This window comes from Maniola hyperantus, chromosome 14, assembly GCF_902806685.2.
Source record: "Maniola hyperantus chromosome 14, iAphHyp1.2, whole genome shotgun sequence".
NCBI classification, from domain to species: Eukaryota; Metazoa; Arthropoda; class Insecta; order Lepidoptera; family Nymphalidae; genus Maniola; species Maniola hyperantus.
The window spans coordinates 483,006-498,564 of NC_048549.1; the positions used below are offsets into that span (position 1 = coordinate 483,006).

General features: G+C 38.8%; 1 protein-coding gene across 2 annotated transcripts in view; it reads right to left on the minus strand.

The window, feature by feature from the left end:
- Positions 1-14,508, minus strand: part of LOC117988202 (E3 ubiquitin-protein ligase znrf2) — a 99,446-nt gene extending 84,938 nt beyond the window's left edge. For both annotated transcript variants that reach the window (XR_011237524.1, XM_034975317.2), the window contains exon 1: positions 13,938-14,508. Coding sequence is in view for 1 of the 2 variants with exons in the window: in XM_034975317.2 (XP_034831208.1) it covers positions 13,938-14,301 (364 nt within the window). In the remaining variant the exon portion in view is untranslated. The remainder of the gene's footprint in view (positions 1-13,937) is intronic.
- Positions 14,509-15,559: the final 1,051 nt, after the last annotated feature.

Below are 15,559 nucleotides of genomic sequence, written 5' to 3' on the forward strand. Positions count from 1 at the left end.
TTTATTATTTGTTATTATCTAGCAGCGATAAAAAGCTATGATAGCCTAATGGTTAGGACGTCTGCCTTCTAATCGGAGGTCGGGTGTTCGATGCAGGGCACGCACCTCTAACTTTTCGGAGTTATATGCGTTTTAAGTAATTAACTTTAACGGTGAAGGAAAATATCGTGCGGAAACCTGCATGTCTGAGAGTTCTCCATAATGTTCTCAAAGGCGTGCGAAGACCTCTCACTCTGAGAGAAGACCCGTACTCTGCAGTGAACCGGCGATGGGTTGACCATGATGATGATCATGATAGAAATACACATTCTGTGAAAAATTCAATTCTCTACCTATTACGGCTCACGAGATACAGACAGACAGACAGACGGACGGACGGACAGCGGAGGCTTAGTAATACGGTCCCGCTGGCATCCTTCGAATAGAACAGTAAAAAAAAAATTAAATGTCAAATTAACTTTTACAAGTACTTTTGAATCGTCAAATCATCTACCGCGTGTACGGAACTTTAATAAAAGTGTCAAAACTATCCCACAATTTTGCAAACAAAACTACAGGTCTGTGAACCAGTACATTCACCTCCATGACTCGGACGATGAGGGTATCACTTGCCGAGGGCAGGCGGAAGTAATGTCTCAATTCCCCGTCGACCTGTCACTGGCGGTGACATCGGCTACATCTGACCAATAAATCCGTTATAACCTTTTTGTTTTTATGATACTTTAGTGATTATTCCGTTTATAAAGGGGTTTGTTGTTATTGCTATTAAACTGATTCATTAAAGGACGATAAATAAATACATTTACTCTCTACTTTCTTTCTATGTCTGGTAGAAAAGCGGCTTCAAAATATATTCTGCAATTTTGCAAACAAGACTACGTGTCCGTGAACCGGTCCATTCACCTCCATGACTCGGTCGATGAGGGTATCACTCGCCGAGGGCAAGAGGAAGTAATGTCTCAACTCCCTGTCTACCTCACTAGCGGTGACATCGGCTACATCTGACCAATAAATCCGTTATAACCTTTTTGTTTTTATGTATTACACTTTAGTGATTATTTCATTTATTAAATGGTTTGTCCTTATTGCCATTTGACTGATTCATTAAAGGATGATAAATAATAGTAGATTGTATCATAAGGGAGCAAAATACATTTTCTCTCTTCTTTCTTTCTTTGTCTGGTAGAAAAGCGGCTTGAGAATATATTCTACAATTTTGCAAACTACAGATCTGTGGACCATTACATTCAGCTCCATGAGGACGATGAGGCGCATCAATTGCCGAGGGCAGGCGAAAGTAAATTCCCCGTCTAACTGTCACTGGTTACCAGTGGCGTGCAGGTCATAGAGGCATAAATGCACTGCTTACCCCAGTTGTAATAGCTCAATGCAAATTTTACATTATGACCTGCCAGTAAACAGGTTCCTACCTAACTAATGCCTACCCTGGCTTCAAACCCTGTGCACGCCACTGCTGGTTACTACTATTAACGAATTGGACGACAAAACATCAAATCCAAATCTTTTAAATTAGAATCATAATTTTGTCTGTTGTTGAGTACAGAGATGTAGTATTTATCATTGTAAGAAAGATTCAACAGCTGTAAAGTAACGCAACGGTCGCGTCCGCCCACCGTGTTCGTGATCGCGAGTTCAGTTCCTGATGCGAGGAGTTCACAGACCGAGGGATTAATCGGGACCAGCCTGGCGGCCGGCCAATGTATGTACTGCTCATGGGTGCCTCCTAGCATTGTTCATACATATTGCATTTTCAATACGCAAGGCTGCATTGTCATTTCAGTATTCATTTCACACATTAATTTGTGTGTCTGTTGTAATATGTACGAATTGTCAGTTTAAACGTAGCATGTTCATATTAGCTGTAACATAAAAATGCAACTCCTCAATATATCGAAGTAGGTTGCCTGCACGTCGGATTGAAAGAGAGGTGATGCTAAATTATGTGGGTTAAGTAGTTAAGCATTACGATTAAGACAATAGTATGTAAGATTTCATTATTAGTATTGTTAGTCCATAAGCAGGAGTAGATCATAAGCCGGCTCTCAATAAACATCTTTCACCGTTGCCGCATTTAATTATTACCATACGGCCACAACATATCTCACTGTCTGTCTGTCAAGAAACCTAGAGGGTTGACCTAGAATCATGTAATTTGGCAGGTAGGTAGGTCCTATAGCACACTTTGGGGGAAAATCCGAAAGCCACGTATTTGTGGTTACATTACGAATAAAAAAAATTAAAATGTGTTCATGAACAAATAATTAGTATTTTCAACTTTTAAAGTAAGATTACTATATCTAGTGGGGTATCATATAAAAGGGCTTTACCTGTACATTCTAAAACAGATTTTTATACTAAATAGTTCTTGATTTATGGGACAAAACCGCCTTTTTGTACCTACTTACTAAGATTTCTTTTTGTAACCTGTCATTTGTGTTTCTGTGGTGCAATAAAGTATATACATACATACATACATACATACAAAATGACGACAAAATACGACTGTAATACGGAACCCTCGGTGCGCGAGTCTGACTCGCATTTGGCCGGTTTTCTGTGACTTCACGTCAACCGTGGCCTAAAATTTGAGATATCATCGATTCAGGATCAAACCGAGAGTTCCTTCAGTCTAGTTCAGTTTGGTATGGTAGCTGTACAGTTTCTTTGACCTTTCTTTTGATCTGGCCGCCGCCGCCCGCCCGCCCGCCGCTGCCGCGCGGCGGAAAATTAAAAGTCTCAACATTTTCTCTCGTGTGGATGGATGCAGGTCAAGTTTTGCACGCTCGACTTTATCGAGAAACTCTACTTGATTTTTTTATTTATTTTCACAGTCTTTGAAAGAAAAATGTTGACGTCTTTTTGGGCGGTCTGTGCTTTCAGTTTTTGTGAAGTTTCCGTGGTTACCTTGGTCTTTAATATTTCTTGCTGGAGATTCGAGTTTTACGGTTCCTCACCACAAAAGGAAAAATCGGTCAAGTGCGAGTCGGGCCTCGCTCTTTTAGAGTTCCGTACATAAATATGAACCGTGAACGAAAAACCTTACAAATATGTTTTCAGTATTTGTTGTTTAAATACTGTATATATAATTTACCGAAATGATATTCCTAACTACTTTATTTTTTGAGATAGCCCCCGTCACAAAAATGGTATAAAACTGACAACTTTGACGGCCCCCCATTTCCGTATTTTTAAGCTAAAATAAAAATAAAAAATATTTTCATAGCGTGGGATAAAGGTAGTGTTATCCCAGGCTATGAATGATGAAGAAGAGGAATCAATGAGCTCCAAACAATGATACCCCACATGGTACGGTAAGTAAAGGACCACTATATTAAAGTGTTAATTCTTGTACGTACGTACGTGTATTGCGTGCGTGTTCGACTCGCACTTGAACGATTTCATTTAACTTAGTTTAATTATTTTTACATTTTTAGGCCATCCTCGAGACTTTCTCCCATAACTATGTCATTCCCCAGTATATTCGACAGCTGCCAATATGTTCGCGGATGTGCGAGGGTGGGTACTAGTGGGGAAAGGGGGGAGAAAGCGTGCACGCACTATTTATATATTTAAAACCGATGTAGTGAGGTCAGTGGGGCGAAACGCGAGGCGGCGATCAGGCGGCCGACGCTATTTCAGTCAAGATTCAGTTACAGTTCATTCTGCACTGAATTACTTACGATCATCCTAATATTATAAATATTATAAATGCGAAGGTGTGTCTGTCTGTCTGCCTGCTAGGTTTTTACGGCCCATCCGTTCAACCGATTTTGACGAAATTTGGTACAGAGGTAGCTTACATCCCGGGGAAGGAGCATGGAGCGTGCTTGCCTAGAAGATGCCTATTCTCTCTTGACTTGACGGTACGCATACTAAAGTTACTGGGAGTGATTATTAAACGTGGCAACCCTACTACTATCCGTTATCAAGGATGTCTGTCGCCACTCTTGTCACTGACGCAGATAATTGAAGGAGAGCTTTGGCAACAAAGCACTTTTAGGGTTCCATACCTCAAAAGGAAAAACGGAACCCTTATAGGATCACTTTGTTTTCTGTCTGTCTGTCAAGAAACCTACAGGGTACTTCCCGTTGACCTAGAATCATAAAATTTGGTATGTGGGTAGGTCTCATAGCAGACAATCGGGGAAAAGTCTGAAAACCGTGAATTTGTGGTTACATCACACAAAAAAATAATTAAATTGTGGTCATGAACTAATAAAAAGGATTTTCAATTTTCAAAGTAAGATAACTATATCAAGTGGGGTATCATATGAAAGGACTTCACCTGTGCATTCTTAAACAGATTTTTATTTATTTTTATGCATCATAGCTTTTGAATTATCGTGCAAAATGTCGAAAAAATACGACATAGTACGGAACTTTCGTTGCGCGAGCCTGACTCGCACTTGGCCGGTTTTTTTTTACTTTATCCACCGTGATACGATGACGCACATATTAATAAACCTAAAAAATAACCGCAGAACTACATCAGCACACTTGTTTAGAATTTTAGATTAAAGAAAACATCGGTTATGGTTGATGACTTTTCCGGTGCAGATTCTCAAACTATAGTTTCCTAATCTACCAGTTGATGCCCGCGACTTCGTGTGATTCGTGACTTGGCCAGTGTGGTGACCCAAATCCTTCTCATTCTGAGTGGAGAGTGGAGACCCCATTCTAGTAGTGGGATATGGGTAGAGATGATGTACGACTTTCGTCCCAACACTTGCGGCGCGCGGTGTCAGCTGTCAGTGTCCAGTCATCTGAAACTGTTAATACAGTGGCGACATTGACACAAAATAGAGCGTTGCAACACCGGGACAAGGTCTCCTATCCAGAAATATGTCAAACTAGTATTTTTTTAACAAAACCGGCCAAGCGTCAGACTTGCGCACCGAGGGTACCGTACTCGGTTATTTTCTTCGACATTTTGCACGATAAATCAAAACCTATTATGCATAAAAATAAATAAAAATCTGTTTTAGAATATACCCACATGTAAAAGCCCTTTGATATGATACCCCACTTGCAGTGGCGTGCAGGTCATAGAGGCATAAATGCACTGCTTACCCCAGTTGTAATAGCTCAATGCATATTTTTCACATGCACATAATGACCTGCCAGTAAACAGGTTCCTACCTAACTAATGCCTACCCTGGTTTCAAACCCTGTGCACGCCACTGCCCACTTGGTGCATAAAAATAAATGTGATGCATAAAAATAAATAAAAATCTGTTTTAGAATGTACAGGTAAAGCCGTTTCATATGCTAATATACTAATTATTTGTTTTAATTTATTTAGTTAAAATTAATTAATTATTTCATATGAAAATACTAATTATTTGTTTAACACATTTTAATTTATTTAGTGTGATGTGAACACAAATCCACGGTTTTCGGATTTATTCCTTAAGTTGTGCTATAATACCTACCTACCCACCAAATTTAATGATTCTAGGTCAACGAAAAAATCATGTTTTTTTTAATTATTCTATTTAATGATGAATTCTAGCCCCATAAACTACCACTATACAAAAAATCACTTCATTTTATTACTACAGTCCAAGATCATCTACAATGTCTATTATCTACAAATTTTGGAATATGACCAAAACGACAGATAAATATGAATAGGTATCGCTTAAGAGACAGCAAAAATATGCTTATTCCTCCATATTATTTATTGCATGCATTAAATCTTACGAGCTCTGGGAGTCACTGAACTTCTCTCCAGAAATACCTACTCGTAAAAAGTATGAATTGTAATTCAAAGAATTCTTTACTTCCAACACAAGAGAAAAGGAATCCTAAAAGTTGAGAGAACTCCAAATTATTTAAAAAAATATTTCAAACTACATAACGTGGCGTTGAAGAAATTGTAAACTCAGAACGCTAAAAGATAAAATTAAATTTTTTTCAAAGAAAACCGACTTCTACGCGTAAAACCACTACAAAGTAAAAAATAACTCTGTTTCTACAAGTTGAAGTCGAGCGAGCTTAAAGCTCGCCCGACTTCATACATACATACACGTGTAGAAACAAAAGTTATTTTTTACTTGGTGGTGGTTTTGGAAGTAAATTTATTTAATTTTAATTTTAAGCTTCTTAGTGTAAGTAGTCATTTTATTTTTAATGTAAAATATCAATTCACCAGCAAAACTTTCCAAATCCACACGGCTTAGGAGTTCAAAACCTTGCAGCATCAGAATTGAAGAGTTGTAATTAAATAACAAAGTCTATGCTCGGCATTTACAATATCATTTCACCAGGAACAGAGAAAGAAGTGATTCTATAAGGGTTCCATTTTCTCTGAGCCCTAAAAATGACATAATTCATGACGTAGGTCTAGGACTTACCACAGAATTTAGGTTAGTACTAACAACTGCAGATTTTGCAATATTTGAACAACGGCGCCGGCTATTCTAGCTCCTATCTTTTGTAACCATGCCAAATCTGATACCTAGGTAGTAACTAATTTAAAAGTTTTTAAAAGCACAATTGACGCGATTTCTGCCGTCCCAACAATTTATCTCATGACGAATGTTAAGTGGATTAAATCTGACAAATATAGCTTCTTACATATTTAAAGAACCGGTCAAGTGCGAGTCGGACTCGCACTCGTAGGGTTTCGATTTATATGAAATTTGGTACAGAGGTAGCTTGCGTCCCGGGAATTGACATAGGCAACATTTTATCCCGGAAAATCAAAGAGTTCCCACGGGATTTTAAAATCCTAAATTCACGCGGACGAAGTCACAGGCATAAGCTTATAAAATACTAAATGATTCCCGCGACTTCGTCCGCGTGGATTTGGATTTTTGAAATTCCTGTGGGAACTCTTCAAATTTCCGGGATAAAAGTAGCCTATATGTTTAAATTTCGTTAAAATCGGTTGAACGGTTGAGCCGTGAAAAGCTAGCAGACAGACAGACGGACACACTTTCGCATTTATAATATTAGTATGGATATATGGGTCTGTACCTACTCTGTTTTAATTTTGTAATTTTCAATTTTTTTCTCTTGTACTGTTTGTGAGCTGAATAAACTTTTATTTATTTACTAGCTTACCCCTATTTCACCCCTGGGGGTTAAATTTTCAAAAATCCTTTCTTAGCGGATGTCTACGTCGTAATAGCTATCTGCATGCCAAATTTCAGCCCGATCCTTCCAGTAGGTTGAGCTATGCGTTGATAGATCAGTCAGTCAGTCAGTCACCTTTCCGTTTATATATTTAGAAGAAGATTTATTACACTGTGGTGTGCTTGTGCTCGCTCTAAAATGATTCCTGGTAACTAGATAATATTAAACTGTCTGAAGTAGTAACAGACATTCATTACTTTGTTCGCTCTATGATCTGAAAGCTTTAATTCTACATACAACTATTTATACAACTACATAAAAATTGTACAAGTGTCTCAATTGCAACTAGAAGGCGGGGAGCAAAGGCCTCATATATTTTTCTCAGTTCAAGTACAAGATGAAGCCAATCGAGGCTACTATGAAGTATATATGTAGAAGGTATACTATGAAGAGTATGACGTATTGCACATAGTACCTACATACATTCATGAACAAATATTTGTATTTTCAATTTACAAAGTTACCACAATAACTTCTACTACAATAACTATACCAAGTGGGGTATCATATCTGAGGGCTTTACTTGTACATTTGAAAACAGATTTTCATTTATTTTTATGTATAACAGCTTTTGATTTATCGTGCAAAATATCGAAAAAATACAACTCTAACACGGAACCCTCGGTGCGCGAGTCTCGACTCGCACTTGGCCGGTTTTTTCACATGTATGTTTAGTGCCATGATCATCTCCACAGCTTAACCCATCACCGGCTACATCACTACTGAGAACGGGTCTCTCAGAATGAAAAGGGTTTAACCATACTCCACCACGCCTGATCAAATGCGAATTGGCAGACTTCACACATCTTTAAGAACATTATGGAGAACTCTTTGGCATAAAGGTTTCCTCACGATGTTTTCTTAACCGTTAAAGCAAGTGATATTTAATTGCTTTACCGAATAGTTAGGGGTGCGTGCTCGGGATAGAACCCACGACCCAACGAATAGGACGATGTCTTTACCACTGAGCTATCACCGCTTTCATAGTTTAGTACTTGTAGCAGGAAAATGCTGGTAAAGAGACGTAAAAGTTATAAATCCAAAGCCATGGATGAACAGGTCGTGCCCCAGTTGCCACGAAGATATATCGACTTGTTTGTGCACCCAGTGCCAGTGTCAACACAAGTAAATACTTTACTTGGATACCTACCTTGGATACTTGTAGTACCTTTTAAACTTTACCGGCTATTATTAGGGTTCCGTTCCCGAAGGATCCCGTTGACCTAGAACCATGAAATTTGGCAGGTAGGTAGGTCTTATAGCAGACATTCGGGGAACAATCTGAAAACCATGAATTTGTGGTTACATCACACAAAAAATTTAAATTATGGTCATGAACTAATAATTAGTGTCTTCAATTTTCAAAGTGAGATAACTATATCAAGTGGGGTATCATATGAAAAGGCTTCACTTTTGCATTCTAAGACAGATTTTTATTTATTTTTATGCATCATAGTTTTTGATTTATCGTGCAAAATGTCGAAATAATACGACTGTATCACTGTAGTACGGAAGCCTGACTCGCCGGTTTTTTTTTAAAAAGAATAGAATATTATAGGAATTAGCCATGTCAATCATCACTAATATTCCCCCTTTCCCTCCAACTAAGCGTAAATCTTGTGCAAGGAGTGGGTACGACAATAGTGTAACCGTTGAGCTATTGAAGTTTTAATATATGTATGTTATAGTTAGTTTAATAATATATGCACCTTTATTTAAAACTTCGTCCGTTCCTCCGTTTGTTTCACTTGTTTCCGTGAAAGTCGAAACGAAACGTTCGTTAGGAAACTTACGCTACGTAGCAAAATTATATTGATCAAACAACATTTTATGTAATTTCATTAAAATGTCCAGATGAGAGGTGACATTTAAATTCAATTAGTTTATAGCACTAGCGTTAGGGAACATGTATTTATACTCATAACATAAACTATCATAAATTATAAGTTACAACACGCGACATTTATCGTTTTTGATGTTCGCAATATTAAAATAATTAATTTAGTGTTCCGCGGAAAATTGTTTTTTCCGTCAATATCGCATCTTTATGGTTTGCGTCATAGCCCGTAGTTATTGATTTATTGCGATTATCGCAATAGTTTATATTGGCTGAATAACATAATAGTACCGTAAGGTTATTTTTAAAAATATATTTGAATTGTGAGAAATGATAATTAAATTATTTATTTATCTAATGAAGGTAGTTTAATAAAATCGATATTTCACTCATTCGATGTCATACGATCTGTTGCTAGGCACAAGCGGCGCAAGACCACACGAGTAGGCAAGACCGTGGCGTGTGGAAGTTGTTGTTGATGATGATGATAACACCTAGTTAGTGAGAAAATATGAAACTTGTGTCGCCATCCGGACTCGCTCGTAGCGTATCCGGAGTCTGGGGATATACAGAGAAAGCGCCGCGGGTGTATTTTCTAATATCCACTACAAAGAAATCGCGCTGTATCATCCAGAAGTTATGTGCATACTGCATATTTTCATCTTGTTAACATTTTCGCATCAAATAACGACGACCTAAGTTTTTTTCGGTCTCTAGTTGTCTCTGATGAAATATTACCCTTCAAGAGTGACTTTCCATTGCATTTTAAGCGAAGGCTTGTGACGATAATTAATTAACGAATAATTATTAAGAACGCCAGTTAATTCTAACTTATCCTAAACATTCAATATTTCCTACATTCGAATAGGAAATATTGCATGTTTATATTGCAAACTATAGCTGCCCCGGCGAACTTCGTACCGCCTAACAGTCGATTCTTTTTCAGGCAGTTTTTTTAAATTTTCTCTCCGTAAGAACCCTGCATCGTCGTACTTCAAGGAATATTATAAAAAAAGAATTAGCGAAATCGGTGCAGCTGTTCTCGAGATTTGCGATCAGCAACACATTCAGCGATTCATTTTTATATATAGAGAAGATACATACGTTCCTTTTTGTTTTGTATGGGAGCTTATGACATATCTATGTCGTAGATAATCGCTGGTATTCTCACGGATGACGGATAGAACTCGGATGACGGAAGTGCAGTGCGTAATCGCCGTTAGGGGGTAAAGTAGGGGTTTGAAATTTGTGTAGTCCACGCGGACTAAGTTGCGAGCATGAGCTAGTTTATAATAATACTAGGAGGAATATAAAAATTAGGACGTTAAAGCACCAAAACGTCATCGACCCTTCATGCACACACACACACACACACACAGACCTTGTGCAGTGCCGGCGTTTTCATACTTGGTTTTGAGCTTAGCTGCAGTGGCACGGGCGTCGGACCTCACGGTATCTAAGGGTGAGATGTTGGGAGCGATCAGTGGGGCGAAAACTTAACTATTAGAGATGAGTTTGGTCTAAGGTACTATTGAACGAAAAAAAAATTGTTTAGAAGAGGCTATGGCTAGTTATAAATTACCTCCCTACCGGCACAGCTGCACCGATTTGATGGAAAAGCGCGGGAAAATCAACAATTCTCGTGGGATTTTTAAAAACCTAAACGCGGATTAAGTAGCAGGCATCAGCTAAAAAGGCGTTATCGTCTATCACAGAAGATATGGTTAAAAATTGTTAAATAGGTATAAGGAGATTTTTTAATCTATTAAAGCCGAAAACGTACTTATATTTATGTAGTGCGCTACTGAAATCGACGTGGTCGTGTAGTGATTTGATTCTAGCATCTTGCAGCATTATGCAGTTTTTCTTTAGTTCTTAGCAGTGTAGCTTTAACTTTACGAATTAATTTTCACGATTACATCAATTATCTTACATATTCAATAATTGACAATCAAAAAGTTTACAATGATAACTTTGATTTTAACTTTGACTTAGACCAAATTTCTCAAAATCCGATGGTTATAGTAAAATCACTGATCGCTCTCAATATCTCACCCTGTATAGTCGATGTACGCGAACTGAACGATAGGGTGGTTGAAAATGTAGAGGAGAACGATGAACCCAGACCCAAGCCGAGGGTGGTGCGATAGCGGCGGCGGTACATTGTCGACGTGTTGTCACGCCGGCGGTTCGCGACTGACTGAGCTTTTCCTTGCGTAGGCGCGCCGAAAACCCGGAAAAGTGTCCGCCTTATTTTATTTTATTATGGGACTCGGGAAGCTAGTGCTCTAGACCAATTGACGCACACATTCGGAGAAAAAAGTTTCAGTTTCATAACGTTTTTAGGGTTCCGTACCTTAAAAGGAAAAAAGAAACCCTTATAGGATCACTTCGTTGTCTGTCTGTCGCGTCTGTCACGAAAACCAATACGGTACTTCTCGTTGACCGAGAATCATGAAATTTGGCAGGTAGTAATAGCGTAGCATTTGCCAATATTCTCTCTAGCGTATTTTGAGAATACTTTCCTCGGCAGTTCACCTCGGGTTTCAACCCCGTTTGGGCAAAGGTCTGCAGTCTGCACGTAGTCAAAATTTCACGGACACATGAAGGGGAAAACGCCAAGAGCAAGTACAGAACGGGCGCCTTCCCGCGATTCGGCCCATATAACCGAGAGGTTGGTGGGGCATGGGAGGTGGAGGGACACATGAAAGGATTTCATTTCTCATTTCTGATTCAAACCGGTGGATATAGAAGAATGCCCTTCTGGCATCATAATTTTAAAAATTGTTCGGTTTAACCCCATATGGGCATTTGACTGAGCGAAGTGAGGTATCCAACGACGCGAAGTCTTAGGCCCTAAAAATATGTCAGTAGACTAGATTCGTGGCCGTAACTACCCCAACACTGGGGTACAACTGTAACATTTTATTGGTCGAGCACAATTGACATCAATACTGGCAGCGTTGGCAAGAGGCCGACTGGGACAGGCTGGCTGAAAATTGTGTAACAATCATATTTGACACCTAATTGCTTCACTAAATCGATCTTTAGCAAAAAACGTAACATGCCAATGATCTTTTTGGCGTAATATTGGCATATTGTGTTGTTCCAGGCTAGAAACTAACCCTTTATAATAATATGATATACTCTGCGAAAAACTTGCCGCTTATAAATTATCCAGATTATATGTCGAAATTACCAGCTATTACCAACCATTGTACAACATGTCTGTTCAATTCCACACGTCATTGGCGAAGTAAATTGCGCCCGTCTGGTGCAGCCGCACGCCATTAAGCAAAAAAAACCGGCCAAGTGCGAGTCAGGCTCGCGCAACGAAGGTTCCATACTACAGTCGTATTTTTCCCGCATTTTGCACGATAATTCAAAAACTATGATGCACAAAAATAAATAAAAATCTGTTTTAGAATGCACAGGTAAAGCCCTTTCATATGATATCCCATTTGATATAGTTATCTTACTTCGAAAATTGAAAATACTTATTATTAGTTTATGACCACAATTTAATTTTTTTGTGTGTTATAACCACAAATTCACAGTTTTCAGATTTTTCCCCTAATGGCTGCAATAAGACCTACCTTCCTGCCAAATTTCATGATTCTGAGTCAACGGGAAGTACCCTGTAGCAGGTTTCTTGACAAACCGACAGACAACAAAGTGATCCTATAAGGGTTCCGTTTTTCCTTTTGAGGTACGGAACCCTGAAAAAGGACAAACCAAAAAAGACTATGTTTACTGTACTTAGTTTTGTTATAATTAGGGCAATAACGCAGTAGCACAATGATAACAGAATGTAAATAGCAATGTAAATACTGTGCAGAAGCTGTCATCAAGTCATATAATTGTATGGTGTTATCTTGACTTGTGTGTGGTGGCACCATTCTATACTGATACACATACACAAAGACGGAATTCTGTTAACATAATCATCATAAAATACACAAGATGAAAGGTGTAATAAGAACGTTTGCTGGTAGGGTGGTAACTAGCCACAGTAGCCTCCCACCAAACCAGACGAGATATGTAGAAATTATTCCAAACCCCTGCCGGGAATAGAACCTAGGACCTTCCACTAATAAAACATGATGAATGGAATAATAATACAAATCAATAAGCAGAATACTGTTCATTATTTCAAAACCTTATTTCATAGTCTATCAGATTTCACATGTACTTGAATGAGTACTTACCTAAATACTAGTATTTAAAGTGAATTGGGTTTAATTAGAATAGAATTAAGGTATTAATTGCTTTAATTTGTTTAGTTAAATACTGTAAATATATACACAGCTTGTTTTCTGTCCAATTATCTTGTCTTAACTCTCACAAAATTATCATTACTTAGCAATAGGAATGTTAACAAGAATCTAATAGGATTATGACACAACTTTACAACCAGATTTTATGCTAACTCATTCAAGTTCTATACATATAATTTTTAAAGACATTATCAAGAATTATGGAACTGGTAGGATTCAAACCTTGCAGCGGCAAAGCCATGCCGCCAAGCGATTTAGAATAGATTACAATAGAATATATTTTTATTCAAGTAAACTTTTACAACGTAATCCGTAACGAGGAAATCCGTCAGAGAACCAAAGTGACTGACAGCTCAACGAATTAGCCATTTGAAGTGGCAGTGGGCAGGCCACGTCTGCCGCAGAACCGATGGCCAATGGGGCATCTGGAGTGGAGACCGCGTATCGGCAAACGCAGTGTCGGCCGACCTCCGACCATATAATCTTAATATATCAATCAGTTTAACCTTTTAAATTTAGTGTAATAGAACATTTATCTAAGTAGTTTAAGCATTAACAAACCTTCTAAGTTCATGTACATCTAGACTGTATTATGTACCACAGTAAAGGTGCAATCACAGACAAGGGCGATGTTGTTGTCAAATAATTATAACAAAACTTACCGTTTAAAGACCAGATATGTGACGGTAGCGAGTGGGCTGCGTACACCCGCCCGAGCGCCAGAGACGTGCCTGCTACCGGCCCGGTGTCCTCATTGGAGCTGGAGTCCGTGTCCGGACTAGCCGCCGCGGACGCCTCGTAGCTCTGCGAGTTCGGGGGAATGGCGATGGCTTCGTGAGACGCGTGTAAATCCGGCACGGACGACAACGACCTCGCGCGCTGCCTATCATTCGACACTTGTATCCCCGGTATAGCCCTGAGCAAGCTGAACCCGGCCCCGGACACCACGTCCGAGCTAGAGCTCGTCGAGAATGTCCTGGCCCGCGGACTCTGCTCTCCGTTCGCGGTGCTAGCCTTTGCGCCCATGGCTACGTTACGCAAACCAGCACCTGTCACCGAAATCCAAGATCACGAGCACGAACACACGACACCAGCAACACCGGGAGACATCGTACGAGAAACGGGACGATTACGAAAAAAACAATAGCACAACAAAGTGGAAAACGTCGCGAATTGCTATTGTAAACAGCGTTGCATGTGCCTACTTCCTGCAAAATTTTGACAGTTCTCATCTGTAGTACGAAATCGATTTGGTCGATACATCGATTCCGAGAGATGAAAACAGCAACGATTTTTGTTCCAAGGTCGATGGAAAATAAGAAACAATTTTATTACAGGTACTAGAATTACGTCTTCAGCGTCTCTATTACCCCTATATTCAATGTACTCTGTGGTCTCTATCATTAACGATATACTAGCTTATGCTCGTGACTTCATCCGCGTGGACTACACAAATTTCAACCCCCTGTTTTACTCCCAAGGTCGAGTTGTTATTCTAAGTCCCAAGGGTTGAATTTTCAAAAATCCTTTCTTAGCGGGATGCATCTACCACTGGTTCGGAATGCCTTTCCTACCGAGAAGAACCAGCAAGAAACTCGACGGTTGCTCTTTTCAAATATTTGATATAGGTACAAGATTTTGCCATGACGTATAAAATAGTATTTGCAGTCTTGTGCGTTGCTGGAACGAGCTGCAGCTCAAATCCACGCTCTTTTAATTATAAAAGAGCGTGGATTTGACCTGCAATAGGATTAGATAATCTTCAATTGTGTAATATGCTTTTTTCAGGAGCATATTTTCTATGAGTTTTTGAAACTTGTGCAAAGGTAAGTCCAAAATAGTTCGGGGGATTTTATTATAAAAGGTTATCCCGGAAAATAGAAAGTTCCCTGAGGATTTTATACCTACAGTAGCTAAAGTCTAGAGTATTGTTACTTTAAATACTTGGTAGCGTGTAAACAGAGCCTTTCCCTGCGTCGTAGCGGAGCTAAGCTTTATCAACATAGGTAGTTAATATATTTTTAAGAGATGATGATATTTTTATAACATGTTGTAATAATTTGGTTGGTCTACTGAATTTATTACATCTCAAATGCATCACTGGATAGGCTTACTTAGAAACGATTTTTAAATAGAGTTTTAGAATTCATTCATAGTTAGTCAATCAAGATATCGATATTGTAACTTTGTAAATGAATCGATTTCAATCGATAAAATCCATAGATACTATAGAGCGCAGATTATACAAAAATAGAAAAGAAATTACGTAAAAAATGCGTAAAAA